This window comes from Anoplolepis gracilipes, chromosome 1 (genome assembly GCF_047496725.1).
Source record: "Anoplolepis gracilipes chromosome 1, ASM4749672v1, whole genome shotgun sequence".
Taxonomy (NCBI): domain Eukaryota; kingdom Metazoa; phylum Arthropoda; class Insecta; order Hymenoptera; family Formicidae; genus Anoplolepis; species Anoplolepis gracilipes.
Genome location: NC_132970.1, coordinates 11,586,030 through 11,606,043, shown reverse-complemented (window position 1 = coordinate 11,606,043; position 20,014 = coordinate 11,586,030). Strand labels below are relative to the sequence as shown.

Below are 20,014 nucleotides of genomic sequence, written 5' to 3'. Positions count from 1 at the left end.
GACGAGAGTCTATTATTACATATTAAATATCCTTTTTTCGTCTTCCTCATGTATAATGCAATTATTATATAAATTGTTATGCACACTTGTAGCAAAAATAAAATCTAAAAGTTTTCTGAAAAAAATTATATGTATATTATAAAGCATTTTTGTAAAAAGTTAATTTTTTGATATTTATATGAATGCTATCATTTTAAATTTGTTAATTTTGATATTATTAGCAAATTTGTAATTAAAAAACTATTGTAGATTTTTAATTCTATTTTACCTGTTAAATATATTATATGCATTGTAGTATTAATAAATAACTATTATCATAGTTAAATTTTATTAAATAAGTGCTCATTTTAATCATTTTTAGAAATTTTTAGAAAAATAATTCAAAATATGAAATAAAAAAATAACATAGTATAAATTATAATAATTTAGAGTTTAGAGGGTTGGGAAGTAACGCGTTATTTGTAACGTTATCGTTACAGTTACTTTTTTTTGGTAACGAAGTGATAACGTAGTTACATTTTTTAGTAACGGTAATGAATTTAACAATTATTTTTATTGTTACTTTTTATATCTGGAACCAATTTCTTATTTATGACATTTTAATTATCAACAAATATTCTTATTATAAATTTAAAATTATTATATTAAAAGTTTTAAACAAAATTATGAGAACACAAAAAATATATCGTGTATGTGATTATATTTATAAATTTAATGCAAACCAAAATTTTTTTACTTATACTTAGAGTGTTTTAAAATTTCTTCCTTATTATTTGTGGTTTCACAAATTTAAAATAAAAATTTAAAAAAATTTATTGATATTTTATTAATATTTTAATTATTAATTTTTTTAATAAAATATATATTATACAAGAGTATATATTTTTTATTTAATTTCTGTTCTTGTTTTGACATTAAAAAAGTAACGATAACAATAACTAGTTACTTTTTAAAAAGTAACTTTCCCATTCCTGATAATTAATTTACGTGATAATTATTTAACTTGTTCTCTGTGAGATCCCGCCAAAATTGAGGTGGCCGACATCTTTCTTGTAATCATTACGCCGCGCATGTGCAGAAACGGGAGTTGTGTCTAATAAAGCCTCGTCTACAATAGCCGTAGAACTAAGGTCGCAAGCAAATTGACCAATGACAGTCAAGCATTTTCGAAAATGCTTGTGACCTTACGTTTTCGGCCATTGTAGATGACTCATAACACTGATGACAGCGCGGGGGGGACCGAAGGAAGAGAAGCCGTGGTAGCAGATGTAAACAAGAGTTTGATGTGAATTGTTGTCGTTACAACGTAAACAATTGTAATTACAATTTCTCATTAAGAAACGCAAATATCAGTCAATAGAGCATATATCGGTGAAAGAGTACGCGAGTTCTTCTCGAACCGAACGTAAATGCGTCAGCTGTAAAGTGACGCGCATTTGTGTGTCATAACCTACAAGCTTCATCGATAATAGACGCGCACCAACGATCGTGAATATTAAAGCGCAATATAAATATGTCTGGTCACTATTCGATCGTTGTTGGTTGTCGAGTGACGTGAATTTACACGACAGCTTAAAAGCGCGAGCGAAATTCGCGGTGGCCGAGAATTATAAAAGAGGAGAGGATGCTCGAGTCAGTAGTATGGAATACGATTCTGAATCAAGTTGCGAGGGCGGTTGTTGCCCGAGGGATTTCACAAACACCGGCAACGACGAACCGGCGCGTTTGACAGAAGCGCCCGAGAAATGCGATCGCGCTTCCTGCAGCCGCTCCCTGCCGTTTACGGCGGAACCGTTGAAATTCAAGGCGAGTCTACCCAAGAAGAGTCTGTCCGCGCAGGTAATGGAATATTATCGCAAATACTCCCGAGACGCGAATCTGGATCAGTATTTCTCGCTACCCGTGTCGAATACTCCACAGGAGGCTGTCAACTACTACTACAGCGTATACGAACTGAGTGCACAGGTGGGCCCGAATAGGCAAGACTGTATCGGAGAGGAGTATAATCTAAACTCTTACGTCCCAAGAGAGAGACGTAGGTGGGTAAGGCCTCCGTTGATCGGACAGTCCTCCAATACGGACGCTTCATCCAGGTACGTTCAAACGTTGACAGATCTCCAGACACCGTCGCCTGATTTTAAGCACGATCTCACGCCGGAAACGATACACGAGGAGAAGAATGAGAGCCAGGAGAAGTTTCCCGAGGTAAACGACAGAAAACTATCTTCACCAACCTCCAGCGTAGCGTCTCACAAACCACTGGAGTGGGACAGTGGCGCGGATGTTGGTTATTTCAATACTGTCGCCCATAATAAGCAAGACGATAAGAGATTAAGTACCATAGAACGTATGGCTTTGGCACGAGGATGTTCGGCTGCTTTACGGTTAGATCCGGAAGGTACCACCGAATCCGGGATGCAATCGGGGAAGAATACAGGAGCACATGGCAGTTCGAAGTCATCGACGGTGCCTGACGCAAATTCCACGCCGTTGGTAGCGAATGCTTCAGGATCGGAGAGCGAAATAGAAATAACGCCTATTGTCAAGAACCATTTGCCTGGCATTATCACGGGAGATGATATAAAATCACAAGAGAGATGCCTTGCGAATGACGCCGCGGAACCGAAAGCTATGATAAAGCCGAGGAAATGGGAATTACATAATTTCGACACACCTACATCGACGTTTAAGGTGCCTCTGATGAAATATTCGACGGTGGAGAGAAGGATTATAAATTCGAAACGTAAAGAAATTACATGTCCATCGAGTTTGCCGTTGCAGAAAAGTATCTCGATGAATGTAATACCCGCGTCGTCGTCAAAATCCTCTTTGAAGAGAAGTCAGAGCGAAATAAACTTGCATGCTAAAGAAAAGAAATCTGTGTTGCCTCTAATCTTTAACTCTACATCTTCCATTGCTACTGTGGTGAATAAACCTGCCACTTGTGATAAAGTAATACAGACAGATAAAGTAAGTCCAGATGTGTGCTCTCAGGAATCCGTTGCCATCCAAGTTTCAGATCTTGACGAAAGCAAACCGCCGTTGTTAGCGGAGAAAGATCCTAATTTGCAAACGACCATACATTCTATTTTGAAAAAGTCCAATGGTACGTATAAGATTAAAAATTTGAAAAAATCTGAAAATGTTTCCCGTCCAGCAAATGATACTGAAGTTGGTACGAGCGCAAAGGACGTACAAAGACACCGGAGTAGCTCGGACATTTCGCAAAACCCGTCGACTTCGATAACACCACAGCCTGACGAGGCGGAGAACGTATCCGGCAGAGCCAACAGTTTCGAATACTTCCCAGGACACACTTACGCAAATGTTCCAAACGGTAGAGATAGCCACGTGTCTTCGGATACCGGTAGATCAAACTCAACTTTACCAAACAGCAGTTCCAGCGTCAACGACAAACTGTGGGGAGATTCGGATAGCTTAGTGCGAGACTTGGAAAGAAGCGTTAGCATCCTCAAGAGCCTAGTCGACGCCAACAAATGTGACAAGCAAGTTAAGAAAAGACTGATACAGCACGTGATTAAACGACTCGTCACCGCAAAGTACACGGACGACAAAATTGAGCATAATTTGGAGGATAACGTTCCTTGGAATCCGGACGACGCGAGGAACAAAGTTTACCGAGCCGAATTGCTTCAGGCTTTGACGAACAAGCATAGTACCACCGAGTCCTCGGATGAGTGGAATTTGCAGAAGAAGGATATATCGATGCAAAAATCGATGGGAACCACCAGCGACGTTATAAAGGAAGTCGCGTTGGGAAGTAGTAACAGTGACAAGTTCGACCGACATACAGATAGAACGGAGATGGACGGTAGAAAAGCGCGACTGGGACTAAGAACCGACGACTGTCAGCGGAATAGTAACACGCCGACGGATCCTGAAAAGAGCGAAAGTTCCGAGTGTTTCGTTCCCCAGCGCAATCATAAAAATACTAAAGTAAACGATATATTTTGCTTCAAGGAAAACTGTAAACTGCCACATCGAGAATCGACCACGACGAACAGCATACTCCCGGATCACAATAGAATATTACTGGACGCCGTCGTTAATAACAGAAGGACACTCGTCGAATCTAATAATAATACAGATAACAATACCGACTGGAGATTGCCAACTACCTCGTCGGAAAGGCATTTTGAATTGAAGAAATGCAGTATGTCCGAGTCTGGTGATTCTAAACTCGTTAATTATGCCGAAATGGAGAAGAAAAATCAACTAATTTGGATTACGAATGAGATTAGCCATCTCTCTAATTTGAAAAAGTACGTTCCACACATTTGTATTTTAATAAACTTTTTTATATTTTCTTCTTTTCACAAGAGAATATTTATATTATATTTTCTTTATCGATTAGACTGCTAGAACAGCCCAGACGATTAGAGAGATCGAAATCTTCACCGAGGAAATCCAAATCAGCGAATTTCAAGTCCAAGCAAGCAGCGATATTCAAACGAGAACAACCTGCGGATGCTGTGCACGGGTAACGTGACATGTTTATATTCCTATATGTAATATAGGTGCGAAATTGTATGTACCTCATAATTTTACTCTATTTTAATCTTGTGTTTTTAGAAGTATATCCGATCTACGAGAGGATTCCATGAACGAACCATGGTCATCTCACTGCAACTTGGCGACGCGTGAAGCTGCAAGTGATACTGTAATCCAGAGGATCATGAAACGTAACAGCAGTACGCAAACGGCAACGAATCTAGCCAGCGCCCATTCGAAGACCGGAGGAGAGATTGTATCTGCGTCCAGAAGAACGCAGAGATCCGTAACGAAGCGTATCGCTGTCGGTGTACAAACGTTACCTCGGGAAATGTCCTCGACACCGATCGAATCGCCGATAGAGTCAGACGCGACATATATGAATTCTCAGAAGCTATGTTACCAGAATGCAGGCACAAAATGCAGAGATCAATCGTGCCAAACACATAATACCGCCCGTACATGCGTGCGGTGCAATCAGAATCCTAACTCTAATATGGGTTCGATCAGATCGCGTAAAGGGGATGCGCCGATCGTCTCGCAGCAGACGCAGACGAATTATGCGAGCGATGACAGCGCGACGGGATCCACTTGTCATCGCGCATCGCAGAGTAATACCATCCAGCAGAAACAGAAAGAGGCTAAGAATCAAATCAACGCGTCCAAATCGAAATGTAGTTGCACTCGTAATGGCATTTGCTCGTCCATTAACGATAATAAGTGTACCTCGAGCACGATTGAAACCAAACGTGCCACCGAAAAACGATCATCCTTTACATGTGCATTGTGTTCCAAACAGAAACCTGTCGCGGATGTCAGTAATGTTATTTGTAATTGCGGTGCGTGTCAAAACAATCTCTTTCGCGCACGTGAAAATATCTCGGGCTCAAATGATCAAACGTCGGAGACTCATGTGAATACGTGCGAATGCAATATTAATGTTTCTGTTAAGGATGCGGATAGAAAAATCATTGCCGGCAAATCTCAACAAAACTGTAACGCGGATAATCAGAACAGACGCGGCTTGAGTTATAACGAACAAAGTGACACTGAAAAGATCTGCGATTGCGTCAACGATCGTGTTGTACGTCGAAATTCGGAAACCACGACGGTGGGAACATTATGCGAACATTATCATTCGAACGGTAAAATCGACAATAACAGTTTATGCCGTTTCGAGTGTCGTCTAGCGGATCATCAAACGCAAAAGCAAATCTATTCCGACAGCTCGCAAGACACTGGCATAGTTCATCAACGTAAAGTACAAAATAGCGTATTAAAATGCAATTGTAACGAGGCTTGCTCCTGTAGTAATAATCAAGCGATCAAAGATACTGTTAAAGCGTGCAAGAATTACGCGTCGAAACCAAATGTCGCAGATAATACCGGTATTAATAAGACTGAAAAAAATTGCCAACATTGTCGCGCGTGTGGTGCCGCGTATCAAAACATAAGAAAATGTGACTGCCATCAAATGTATCCTAAAGCTGTCGCATACGAGGTGTCGTTTACAAGGGAAAATACCTCGAAAAATGAAACTTCGGACATCATTCCAATAATGCCAAAAGTTTCCAAGCAGCCTTTGAATGCAGCGAAATTTGATGCTTGTCCTTGCGATATGAAAAAGAGTAACAAGAATGTTCATCGATCAAGTACATTGCAAGTAAGAAATTAGATGAAATTTAATAGATAACGAGATACTCAATTTGTAGACTTATCATTTGAATGAAATAATTTTTGTATTTATGTCAAGTTTAACGTTCCGAATAAGTATTGTGGGTTTAATTTCAAAGATAAAATATTATAGACTTATCATTAGATTCTTACAGCCAAACTGATTTCAGGATTATTTATCTAGAAACAATCCCGTGTTTGTGGGCAATGCGGAAACACGCCGACAATATTTATCAGAAATATGTCAATTGCGGGAATTGAGAAAGGAGAAAAGGATACAGTTATTGGCAATGGCTAGTACATCTACTATCAATAAATCCGCTTCGATACGGAAACCAACAAGTAAGATTTAACTATATTATATATGTTTATCAAAATAATAATTTATTGTGTCATATTTGGAGTAAAATTAATTTGCAAATTATAATTATATATATATATATATATATATATATTATAATTTTTCTCTTTTTATTATGTTTCATTAAGCTTGCGCGCAACGAAAACTTACTGACGAGGAGGTGAAGGAGCGGTTACGTAAACGGTATCTCCGATTAAATGAAGTACGATTTAAACGGCGACAACAGGAACGACAAGAAGAGGCACGTCGAAATAAGCTTATGGCAAAAATTTTTTGTAAGAGATTGCAACAAAAGGTTTTGAGAGGCCAAGTAGATTTATCTCAAAGTGTCAGCGTTATATCTAATTTGTAAAGTTCTTAGGAGTTATTTATGTAGTGCCTTTCCATTTCAAGTCTATGAATAGAGCTATCTCAGGGATTTTTTGAAATCTTAGTTGTTTATATATAAAGTTCTTGCATACATAAGATTGAAATTTTTATCTATTTAAAATTTAAATAAAATAGCGCAATAGTTCCGCTATATCGTATTTATTATGATACTTTAAGAAATATAGTGAATGCTCCGTTCTATTCTTATTAATTATTGTTTGTTTATCAACATTTTATATCTAAACAACTTTGTTAAAACTGTTACATATAAAATTAATATAAAAATAAGTAATTCTATGCATCTGGAATGAATAAAAAATAAGTGAATTTCAATAAAGTCCCAGAGATAGTTCTTAATGTGACATTAATATATACTTATCTCCATTTTTTTTATGAATGCTTATTCTTAAACAGTAAGTAGTTGTGTTAAAATTATGATGCTGCGTGTGAAACATATCATTTATATATATATCATTAATCAAAAAATGGATGCTTTAAAATAAGAAGATAATAGTTGTTGCGTAGTACCTGAATCTTGTAGTATATTGTAACTTTTTTTATTACATATGAAATAAAATCTGCTAATTCTTAGAATATATATACTTTCAAGAGGATATCATTAAGAATTTAAATTTTGTTCCTTTCTTTTTATTATTATTATTATCTGCCACTTTTACGAGTTGTAATATTTTAATGGTACAGAGTCATATGTCCTATCATTTTTCCCTTATGCCTTATGATATAACATGATCTTAAGTATGATCTCATTTTTTTATTTAAATCACCCACACCCTATAAATATATACGTTTACCTGTATCAATATTTATGTTCTTCCGAAAAATAGTATCTTCTTTCGTGACTTTTCCTAATAAAATTATTCTACAAATACGTTGCGACGAAATAGTTCTATTTTTGTGTTTGATGGCATAAGTGCAATAGATAGTGTTAATATTATATTTATTAATACGCAAGCAGATATGGAAAAAAAGCAATAAGAAGAAGTATGCCTCATTAAAAGAAGATGAGATAAAGAGTACACCAGAATTCAATGTTTTGTGTAAAAGTTCTACAACTTTGAAATTTTAATTTTTATGGATATTTAATATATTTGAATATAATTAATGATACCTATATTATATTATATTTGATTTAAATTATAGTCCATGATCTAAATATATATGAATAATTAATTTATATAAATAATTCATACGAATAATTTATTTATGAAAGGTTTAGTTTAATAACACTATGTTAATATGATATTAAAGCGCAAGAAAATATGAAAAAAGGACTTTGGTGGATAAAACATTCAACAATAGAAAACGATAAAGCTCGTTGCAAATATTGTGTAGACACATGTGATAGAGTTTTAATTGATGTAACGAATTTAAATGAACATTTAATAAAACAACATCCGGAAATTAATATAAAAAAAATACACAAGATGAAATTACATTGCAATATTTTGAACCCGAAGGCGATCAAATAAAATGTGTGAAATGTAAATGTTTTTTCGAAGTTCAATTAGACAGTAGTCTTCCACATCACTTAGAAAAGAATCATAAAAGTAAAATTGAAAACAAAGAAAGTAAAGAAATTAATTTTATGTATTGTATATTATTATGTATTGTACTGTTTTTTCAAACATATTTTTATATACAGGGTGCTTCCGCAACATACAGATCAGTAAGTTGGGTTGCCTATCTGACAATCGGCAGGGGCATGTTTTACCGATCTCGTATAATCGAAAATTAATAAAATCAGGGGATCGATTACGTAATTTTTTTTTTTTTTTTTTTTTTTGTGAAAAGTGAAAAAATTACATGGTACCTTAAATGCAAATTTACAAAGTTACTATATACCATAGTAATTTTTAATATAAAATTTTCTCCGTGTAGATAACACAATTAAAATATAATAAGACAGATAAAATAAGAAATAAAATATAATAAATTTAAACAAAAAACATTTTATTTCTTATTTTATCTGTCTTATTATATTTTAATTGTGTTAACTGTGTTATTATATTTTAATTGTGTTAATTGTGTTATTATATTTTAATTGTGTTAATTGTGTTATTATATATTTTAATTGTGTTATCTATCTTATTTTATTTATATTATTAAATATTACAATTATACTATATGTTAAAAGCCGATTTCAGTTTCCTCATTCTCTACCGGATTTGAATTTAAGGTATCAATTACGTAATTTTTCACTTTTCACAAAGAAAAAATTATATGATCGATCCTCTGATTTTATTAATTTTCAATTATGCGAGGTTGGTAAAGCATGCCCCTGCTGATCGTCAGATACACAACTCAACTTACTGATCTGTATGTTGCAGAAACACCCTGTACAAAAAGATACTAAAAAACGGATGTTTGACCTTTATTGTACATTATATGTTATATAATGATATTTAGGATAATTTAAATTAAAGCTAATATCATATAAAGATATAATAACTAAATATCTTGAGTATTATTATATTTTAAGCATAATGACATAATTATTATTTTATTATATTATTTAATTATAATCCTTGTAGAAAAACCAAAAAAAACAAATAATCGAAGAAAAAAGAAAAAACGGTAAATTATATTATAAATATTATTTAAGTTATACTTACCCATTAAAGCAACGAAAACATATTATCTATTTCCTAATTTCTTTATTCAACAATGTAACTGCAATGTACATACATATCTTTTTATGTATATTTCTGAGTGAAAAATTATAACATTAATGTTACATTACCGTTGCTTTGTATTTATTTGGTAAATATTTGGTAACTAACTTTATCAAAATATTTAATTTTTTTACATCTATTATTTGAATATAATTAAAAATGTCTAAAATCAAGTCTTAAAAATAATAAATAAACTACTAAAAAATTATTTTGTTTGAATAATATTCAAAGATGTAAATATTTGGATATTTACATTATAAAAGATTTATTAATAACATTATGTTAATATAATATTAAAGCGGAAGAACATCATTGGTTATTAAAACATTACACAATAGTAAATGATATGGCAAAATATTGTGAAAAAATAATTAAAATTACTATTAAAAAAAACTACGTCGCACATGTAATGCAACATTCAATTAGACACGAAAATAATATATTGCACTATTTTGTTTTGCAAAACGATGTTTTATTAGAATGCACCATTTGTAATCAAATAATTCAAATACAAATTTGCGGTAGCCTTTCACTCCACTTAAAAGAAAGACATCGAAATATATTCCACATATGGAATTATCTCAGGTAAGCTTCGGCGAAGCAGCGTACACAACCACCTTACGAGTAAATTTTCTTTACTTCTGTTGGGTCTGGGTAGACTCGAAACCTGCGTTTACGCATAATACTCTTCGCCTCAGACGAGTTTCCGCGCCGCAGCATGCACGACCACCGTCCAACCTACTACATATGTACTACTAGTACATATTATAATTACTAAAGAGTTAAAAAAAAGTTTTTTTAATAAATCCTTCAAACAATTCTCTTAAAAAAATTAAGAATAATCCTTATTGTTTTATTCTATTTATATGAAAAATTATCCAATTGGCTCGATTTGTTGGAAGTTGAAAAAAAGAAAAAAATTGATTGCAATTTGACTTATATTTTTTTAGTTTTAAATCAAATAAGTATTTAATAAATTATTAGTTTTATATAAAATGTTATAAAATGTATGTTATACAATAATAAAAACTACATATTAAAGTTACATTTAGCATTATAATCACAAGAATATTTATATAATAGAAATAATAAAAATAAGTTTTAATATTTAGTTTTCAATCTTTTCGCTATTATTATTTACAACACAATAATTATTTTGTTACAAAATAATTTAGATAATATATGTATTTCTGCTAGTTTCAAAAGACGACCATGTGTAAATAATATGTGATGATTAATTGCAGCAATAAGAGTTACGGATTTAAAAAAAAAAATTAATATTTTCTATGTGTCGACTAAAATGTTACATTATTTTGTTTATAAAATTATTTATAAATCGTGAGATTACCTATATTTTATATCTTTAATTTTATATCTTTTGATTTTTATTTACTTCGACTTTCGCGCAACTGACGTGACATTGACATTATTAGTAACGGTTTAATTATTTTGTTTGCCTTTGCCTGAAGAGAATCCTGAAGAAAAGGATCTAAATATCTGGCTTACTGTATTGTAATTAAAGTTGTCTTTTTTTCAATATATACTTGCTTCAATATATACTTTCGCTGTTTGACCCTGATTTCTGACTTATTTTTTAATTTTGTTAGAGTAGACCACGAATTTTTTAAATAACGTATATGCTATGGCTGCCTTCCGATATTCGCTACCAGTATTGAAAATCTATAGTTTAAATTTTCAGTATTGGCAGTGAATATCAGAACGCAACTTATATACAACATTTTATAATTTTTGTATTAATGCTTTTCTTACTATAGTCAACTGTCTTGCAGATTGTTTTAAATGAATTTATTCCAGCAGTGTAGATTATTAGTTCGATATGATATATGAGCATGAGCTGAGTATTCTCTTAATATAGACAGTAGGTACTGTTTTTAACTGTCTGAATATTTTAAAGCTAAATTTTTAGTTTTAGTTCCAACGTTTGTACGAAAAATATTTCTCCAATATTCTTTGTATAAACATATTATGTCAATCATGTGACGCATTTTTAACGAATCTTTATCATGTAAAATACTTCTACAGTTTCGAAAATTATTGTGTATAACTGTAATATTTTAGAATAACAATGTGACTCTGCTTTTTAACTTTATAAGTAAACAAAGCATAATGCCAACAATATTTGAAAATATTATAACTAGTAATTTATATATTTATAATTAAAATATTATAACTAGTAAATTATATATTTATAATTATATTTATATTTAAAAATGTAATTGTTAATAGTTAATAGACTTGAATAGTTTTATAATTTCTCGCTCTGTGTCTCATCATTATTGTATCGTTGTATCATTATATCATTGAATTAATGATAAAATAAACGTGGTTGGTAAGAAGAACTTGCAAGTTGCTATCTATATCGATTTTAACAAAATTTTTGATACTGTTGATATTGATATTGTTAATGAATAACTTACGAATATTTAATATCTCTCAAAATTTTTTTTCCCTCTAAATTATATAATTTATAACAGATTACAAGTCACTAAATTTAATAATTGTTGTATTCAGATAAATAGAAACCTTTTAAATATACTTCAAAATTCACAATAAAGATGTTTTTTTATTTAATGTATTATAATTATTAATATCATATTTATTAATATACAGATTTATTCAGTATAGCAAAATTTTTATTATATGCATATGATTTAAAAATGTTTCATCAAGTGGATAATGTTTCGTCAAGTTGATAATTTTTTTCATTTACAACAAAATTTTTTCAGACTTGATTCATCACCGACTAGAAACTGGAAACCTACTATGCTCAACTTGTATGATTTAAAGAAAGGTAGAGAGATTGATATTATAATTATTAATATCATATTTATTAATATATAGATTTATTCAGTATAGCAAAATTTTTATTATATGTATATGATTTAAAAATGTTTTATCAAGTGGATAATGTTTCGTCAAGTTAATAATTTTTTTCATTTACAACAAAATTTTTTCAGATTTGATTCATCACCGACTAGAAACTGGAAACCTGCTATGCTCAACTTGTATGATTTAAAGAAAGGTAGAAAGATTGATTGTGATATTATTAATATATTTATAGTTATTCGACTTTATTAAGATGTGATGAATTTGTACAGATATGAAAAAGTATATATTTAACAAAATTTTGTCATGCTTTGTATTATGGAAAAAAAATAATAATTTTATGTTTTCCGTCACTCTAATAATATATTTAAAATTTATGAATGAAAAAAATTGTGTACACTACAAAAATCAGACTAATCAAAATTATATATTAAAACATAAAGTAAAACTAGAAGAGATTGCTCATAATTCGAAAAAAATCACTAAAAGTCAAATGTTTATTAATTTTTTTAATTACAACAAATTTACAAACGTGTTCTCTTTGGTATGTTAAACATGTTTAGTAAATAATATTCCAATTCATTTACTATTTTCGTTAAGATAATATACTTTATTTAGAAATTTAGTTTTACGCATTCACACTTTCTAATCAGGTAAGTCAGATTGTACACGTGGATAGGAAAAATTGTACATGGATAGAAAGAATAATCTTTGTATTGAAAACAAATATAAGCTATTTATTTCTATTAAAATTTATTAAAAAATATGTTATTATTAAAAAAAATAAATAATAATATTAATAATAAACTTAATAATAATAAAAATAACGATAATAATAACAGAACATGTTTCATTACTATAAAAAATAAATAATAATAATAATATTAATAATGATATTTTATACTATTTTACTTCTTGGAAAATGCAAATAAATACAGTAAAAATAAGGCGCAAACAAAAAGAATATTTTTTATTTGTGCGTAATTTTGAAATTAATGAAGTGAACATTATTTTAATTTTTTCTCTTATTGAAATAAACGACATCTCTGCGCAAACTCTTCTACCTGACACTTGCGCAAATTATCCTTGGGTTAATGGTTGGTTGGGAAGGAAAGATTGCGCAAACATATGAATAGCACACGGTAAAAAATTTTATTTGAAAAAAATAAATATTATATAAATAATCTATTATCTGTATCTTTTTTTAATTATTTTTTTTTGTTAAATACTTTTTTGCATATACTTCTTCAAAATCGCGAACTTATTTTATTCTAAATACGAAAAGTGTAACGCAACGTGAATAAATGGAACAGAACTTTCTATTTTTGCGACTACTTCAAGACGAAATACTTTTCGCTTTTTAAAACAAAAGAAATTAATAAAAATTTGGAAAAGTCACAAAACTTTTAATCTAAAAACAAATAAATGCTTTATATAAATATTATATAATTGCATATATTTATATGTAATTATACATATATATATATATATATATATATATATATATATATATATAAATATTCATATATTTTAGACAGCATATAATATTTAAAAAATATGTACAAAATATTTATAATTATTTAAATATTTTATACATGTTTATCAAAACATTTTATAAATTGTAATCTTAAAAATAGATTTAAAGATTATTAAGAATTATCATAAATATCCTAGTAATTATTTGAAAAATATTTGCAAAATATTACTACAAATATTTATTTTTGTATTTATTATAAATATTATATAAAATATTTAATCTATATTTTAATAATATATATATGTTGAATACAGTTTTTATGATTTTTTTCTCATAATTTTCTTATAGTGTATATAAAAATATTTGTAAAATATTTATACAATATTTAAAAAAAATATATAGTAAAAATATTTATAAATATGTATTATAAATATATAAGTGTGTTTTATGTGTCTGGAATACATAAAAAATTTTTCTCAGACAAATTGTAATATATCTTGTAATAAAATTGCGAAGAATATTAATGCACAAGACAGCAATTTTTTTTTGGAATACCATCGATCTGATGTTTCGTGATAATTAATGATTAATTTCGAAATTTGTCAAAACGTGATACTGTAATTATCAAAATAATCGCAAAATATATCTGTGATCTATACTTTCTTATTTAGCAAAGTAGCGCAGGGGAAACTGAAAATATGATTAATCGATGTTTCATCGAAAACACATCTCTCTGATCTATCGTCCTCGCCATTGAGCGAACTGGATTCCAAGCAGGCGACAATGACCCCGACCAGTTGTAGCAGATTCATTTTAGCATCGATTGATCCTCGGTGTTCTCAAGCCAACAAGCGAAGGCATACTTTCTCTCGGGGAATGTACAGTCGACCGTAGTAGTTGTGTGTGGAACCGCGTTCCATGAAGGCCGATTCGGTTTTCTAGTCGCGTTTCCGCCGCGAGAGACGTCAGAGGAACATAGACAGTATTCTCGGCGAATTCACCGTAATATACAGAACGCAAGACATCGCCGTTATTGGCGATCGCCAACCGTTATCCCTGACACCATATCGGACTTATTCACGGATCATCGACTTTGCTCGGACTCGCCTGATTATGAGCAGTGGACCAGAGCTACCAGTTGTACAGAATCCGCCGATCATTTGCCTGTTTCTCCAGTTTCTCGCCATTTGTGATTTCTCAGTTTTTTAGTCATCTCTCGATAAAAGTCAGTGACATGTTCTCGAGCATTTAAAAGAAAAATGAAGCGATGGCGAGTGAGAACGAAAGGAACAGAGAGTGCTCTCTTGACTCTTTTAGGATGTTTACTATTTTCTTATGGTAATTATCGATCTTATATATATTATGGACAGAAATAGGCATTTACGAAATAGAGACAAATATAAAAAGAATTTGAAAAACCATAATCGAAATAGAAATGATTAAGCGACAAACGTCGTAAAGACATTGCTTCATGCAGCATCGATATCTTCTCGAAAGATATTGCTTCATCCGGCATTAATATTTGAACACCGGCACTGAAAAATGAGTCTCCACTCCAAAAAATATTTTGTTCATGTAGATAGATTTCTAGATGTCTCGATTAAAATTTATCGCTACTTTTTGTATCTGTTAGAATATTGTTTGTCACATATAGAATTTATAGCAGCAATATTCTAGCAATACCTATAGAAAATTTAGATCCCATTGCCAAATATTAATCACAAATATAATTGCCCTTGACAATATGCCTTAAAGATAGGCATCACAGAAAAATTTACTGTTTAAATTACACTAATAGTACACATATAAATTCTGTCTCTGTCATTTAAATTGATTAAGGGCAAAATATATGCAATATCACAGTATTTGCTAATAATTTATCTGTTTCAGTTAATTTTTTACACCTAGAAAATTTTTCTTGAAGTTGCAAGATCATTTTTTTGAGTGATCCTTACACAAGTTATAGGAATTTACAGCTTGGAATTTGAATTATTCAGACAATTTATATCAAAACTACATCAAAGTTTTCGTGCAAACTATATTATATTGAATATATTTGAAAATAAATTATCAGGATAAATACAATTATGATTTTTTTTATTTACAAATATTTTGTTAAAATATATAAATATGTTATATTGAGTTTCTCTCTCTATAATTTTTTAATTTATATTGTAGATATTAGTTTATTGTATTTTGATTTTTATTTCAATATACATATTTATTATTAGTTTCGACAAGAATACCGTCAAAAGTACCGTCAATCTCTTAAATTATATTATATTTTTGTCAAATCTAATAAAGATTTCAAAATGTTTCATTATCGATAGCTTATGCGGAAGAAGATAGTGGAGAATATAAAGGAAAATATTTGGGAAAGTTAAATCCATATCACCATCAAGTTTCTGGTGATGTTTGGGCTGTGGATCAGTATACGTTACTGTTGACATCATTTAATTACGATGGTAATGGAGCTGATACATTTTTCTGGGCCGGAGCATCGAATAGACCTGGTCCGCAAGGATTTATCGTTCCCGATGAGTGGGGCAAGTAAGCTATATTTCTTTTTCTAAATGTTTAAAAAAAACCTCAAAATTAGATTTAAGCATAAATCACTCGGTATGTTTAATTCTAATAATTGCTTATTTTTCAGGACAAATATATTAGATCGATATTTCAACCGAGATTTTACACTCATCTTACCCGATAATAAAAAAATAACAGACATCAAATGGTTTGCAGTATACGATTTACAAAGTCAGGTAAGTATACATTTTAAGGGCAATGTATTATGATTTAATTCATGCTATTCTTATTTCATATATTTAGTATTAATACCTATAAAACATGATAAGAGCAAGAACAAGTTAGATCCATTTATAAGGGATATTTTAAACACAAAATATTCAAAGTATTTAATAAATTACGGACTTATTCTATTTTTGCTTATAAATTTAGATATTGTATCATTTCAAGAACACTTTTATAATTAAATAATACATTGCCAGGATATAGCTATTATCGTTTTAAAATTTTGTGCTGACAAATTAAGGTGTGGTATCTAAAAAGTTTAGTTGCCTAAAACAATTTTCCAACTTTAGAATACCTTCGGTGATGTGTATATTCCGGAAGAGTTTGATCCACCCGCGCCTCAAAAAATACCACAGTTGTCGAAAAGATCTCATAATGTCTCGTCAGAATCTATCGTGATTTTGGATTCGAAAACCATCAGCGTACCACAATTCATCTACGATGGACAAGGTGGGGAGACATATTTCTGGGTCGGTCTTGGTCCGCAACCATCCAGCAAGGGTCACAAAGTACCCGATGAATATGGATAGTAAGAGAGAAATAATAGATAAATGTTATATAGTTCTCAAAAATTCTATTAAAATACACGTATTTTTTTTTATCGCAAATACTATATTAATGTGCTCAAAGTGTGCATCTTAAAATGTAAAAAGAATATTTTTTTTTCACTTTTTAGCATGAATTCTCTTAGAGCATATAATAATGAAGACATCATACTGGAATTGCCAGGCGATATGACTATTTTCAACATAGATTGGTTGAGTGTTTTCGACGTAAAAACTAAATCCAATTATGGTTCCGTTATTATACCCGATGGACTCAATGTACCGCCGTCGTTGACAAAAATTATTAAGCAAACGCAATCTCTTCCGAATTGCGTTCAGTTGCACAAACGATATCAAGTTGCCTGGGAAATCTTCGGCCCGCAGATTACCATCCAACTGGTAGGTCAAGTCGGTACGTATATGTTATTATTTAAAAAAAGTTATAAATAACATATCATTAATATGGATGAGGATAATTTTTAATTACTTTTTAGCTGAAGATGAGTATATGGCTTTTGGATTGTCCGGCTCGGAGAACTCCAGTCAAATGGAAGGTGCGGATGTAGCCATCGCGTATATGGAAGATACCCGTGGATACGCTACTGACTATAATATCACAGCAAAGGCACCAGTGCGTTAGCTTGTTTAATATAAGTCTATGAAAAAAAAAAAAAAAAAAAAAAAAGAAAAAGGAACGAAAGGAACAATACGTTAATGAATATCTTAATGATTCCAGTGTGGGAAAGTTCTCGGTCAATACAAAGGCGTTTGCAGAGACGAGCTTCTAGGCGGCTTGGATAGCAACCAACTCTATACCGCGGTGAGAGAGAACGGTATCAACATCATTACGTATAGGCGTACACTTATTTCATGTGAGTTACGTGGGAGCTGATGCGTTTCTCATACAAAAAACATATGTTGCATGTACTCATAATTTTATTTTTACAGCCGATCCCGGAGACAAAGAGTTCCTCATGGATAAACCGGTATATGTGGTTTGGGCCTTAGGTAGACTCGATAAAACTAATAACGAACCGAGCTTTCACGATTTCTATCCGAGAGGCGATGTAGTACTCGAATTAAATCGTAAGGAGCCGGAGAACACTTGCATCGATTTTACAGAGATCAGCGGCAAACTCTCTCAAAAGTACGAAGAATCTGTAATGTTTTTTTTTTTTACTTTACGATCAAATTGCGATTCTCGGTTTTAATATCTTACTCTTTTTTTTTCAGAGAAGAACCTTGGCAGAAAACAGAAATAATCGACAGAAGCGTTCGAACTTTTAAAGCAACTATCGGTCCTTCCGGAGGAAAAAGAGGATATCAGGGATTGACAGGTACAACAAATTTCGTTGATCTAACTTAGCTTTTTAGATTCATAATTAGATTGTTTTACGACAATTGGATTATTCCAACAAAATTTTTATTTACAGGCAAACCGTCGGTGGGCCTTGCTTGGTACATCGAAGGCTCGCTGATACCCGAATTGTACCTACGTCGGGGATTAACATACAGCTTTCGCATTTACGGTGGGAACAATCCGCACAGCGCAAACTTGTACCATCCTTTAATAATAACCGATGAGCCTCACGGAGGATATGACACGCTAAGCGATCTTGCGCAAAGTAAGGTCAGGGTGTTGGCTGGAGTTGAATTGACTAGAAGAGGCCGACCGCGACCAATCGCGGGTTAGTAGATTTACATTCACTCTCCCTCTTTATATAAATTTTATATTTATATAAATTTTATTTCATTTTTTTTTCAGTCGGACCGCTTTGTTTAAGTAAGCATAACGGTCGAGACAGAAGACTGGATGACACTTTTCCGTCATTTAAAAAATTCAATAGGACTCTCGTACAAACCTGTGAGTCAGGTAAGGACTTTTCTCGAGTAAATCCGATTTGTCACACGTAATTTCAGACTTTTATCTCATGTAGAGTTTAAATTGATTAAAGTTTCTAAATGCTTACAAATATTTTTGTTACTGTAAAGATAAATATAAAAATGATTCTTTTTTTTTTAGGAGACGGGGGCACTTTAATAGTGAGTCCAAATGCATCATGGCCCGACTTAGTTTACTATAATTCATTCACTCACCCAAACATGGGATGGAAGATTCACGTAGTTGATTCTTACACGAAAAATAATGCGATTGTACATAAGTTATCATTATTCATTGCAATTACGACTGTACTATTTTATCTATTATAAAATTAAATATAATATACGGAAAAAATATTTTTTCCAACTTATACAAATATATGTTGAATCAGGATTTGTTAATTAGATGATTATGTAAAGCTACTGGCGTGTGCATCGCGATGATGTAAGATAGAAATGATAAATCACAGTGTAAATCACATGTAAATCAAATTTTCTTGAATTATATTAATTAATAGTTCCTACAATAATACAAATTGCGTTCATTATTTTGTGCATAAAATTTAATAACAAAATAATAAAATCAATTTTATTATTAGTTTCAATTTTATTATGGAGTTTAAAATATATTATATCCTAAAATATATTGTAGTCCTACCCTCCTTTTAATCAATGATGAAATAATACGACGCAACTCTCAAGCATTCGCAAAAAAAACGCGTTTAAAATTTACGTATTCGTTATATACCAAGTTGTAAGAACATCTTAAATGTTTTGTGTAATAAACATTTTATAGTATAAAAAGAAAAGTATATAAAAGAAATTTTTTAATTAAATAATGTTT

At 31.2% G+C, this 20,014-nt stretch overlaps 2 protein-coding genes across 4 annotated transcripts; both read left to right on the top strand.

The window, feature by feature from the left end:
* The first annotated feature begins 1,234 nt into the window (after positions 1-1,234).
* On the top strand, positions 1,235-7,514 carry LOC140676068 (uncharacterized). Of its 3 annotated transcripts, XM_072910744.1 has the most exons (6): positions 1,237-1,839; positions 1,921-4,283; positions 4,376-4,501; positions 4,594-6,175; positions 6,357-6,528; positions 6,676-7,514. In XM_072910744.1, the coding sequence occupies exons 1-6, from the start codon at positions 1,642-1,644 to the stop codon at positions 6,897-6,899; spliced, it is 4,665 nt and encodes a 1,554-aa protein (XP_072766845.1). In that variant the 5' UTR covers positions 1,237-1,641; the 3' UTR covers positions 6,900-7,514. The 3 variants fall into 3 exon arrangements, with proteins under 3 accessions (XP_072766853.1, XP_072766845.1, XP_072766838.1); XM_072910752.1 differs by having other exon boundaries at positions 1,235-4,283; positions 6,371-6,528; positions 6,676-6,812; XM_072910737.1 differs by having other exon boundaries at positions 1,237-4,283.
* A 7,311-nt stretch (positions 7,515-14,825) lies between these two features.
* Positions 14,826-19,726, top strand: LOC140676085 (protein Skeletor, isoforms B/C-like). The gene is made up of 12 exons (XM_072910763.1): positions 14,826-15,271; positions 16,264-16,483; positions 16,587-16,695; positions 17,035-17,273; positions 17,421-17,701; positions 17,784-17,920; positions 18,026-18,161; positions 18,238-18,436; positions 18,523-18,626; positions 18,723-18,977; positions 19,055-19,162; positions 19,313-19,726. Exons 1-12 carry the CDS (start codon positions 15,193-15,195, stop codon positions 19,498-19,500), a joined length of 2,055 nt encoding a protein of 684 aa, XP_072766864.1. The 5' UTR covers positions 14,826-15,192; the 3' UTR covers positions 19,501-19,726.
* The last annotated feature ends 288 nt before the right edge of the window (positions 19,727-20,014 follow it).

Excerpts from the sequence above, each read along its gene's own strand:
- LOC140676085 (XM_072910763.1), top strand. The coding sequence starts at position 15,193 with ATGAAGCGATGGCGAGTGAGAACGAAAGGAACAGAGAGTGCTCTCTTG. Across the intron at positions 17,921-18,025 it reads ATATCACAGCAAAGGCACCA|TGTGGGAAAGTTCTCGGTCA; the intron begins GTGCGTTAGCTT and ends TAATGATTCCAG. Across the intron at positions 18,437-18,522 it reads AGCGGCAAACTCTCTCAAAA|AGAAGAACCTTGGCAGAAAA; the intron begins GTACGAAGAATC and ends TTTTTTTTTCAG.
- LOC140676068 (XM_072910737.1), top strand. The coding sequence starts at position 1,642 with ATGGAATACGATTCTGAATCAAGTTGCGAGGGCGGTTGTTGCCCGAGG. Across the intron at positions 4,284-4,375 it reads CATCTCTCTAATTTGAAAAA|ACTGCTAGAACAGCCCAGAC; the intron begins GTACGTTCCACA and ends TTTATCGATTAG. Across the intron at positions 6,529-6,675 it reads TTCGATACGGAAACCAACAA|CTTGCGCGCAACGAAAACTT; the intron begins GTAAGATTTAAC and ends TGTTTCATTAAG.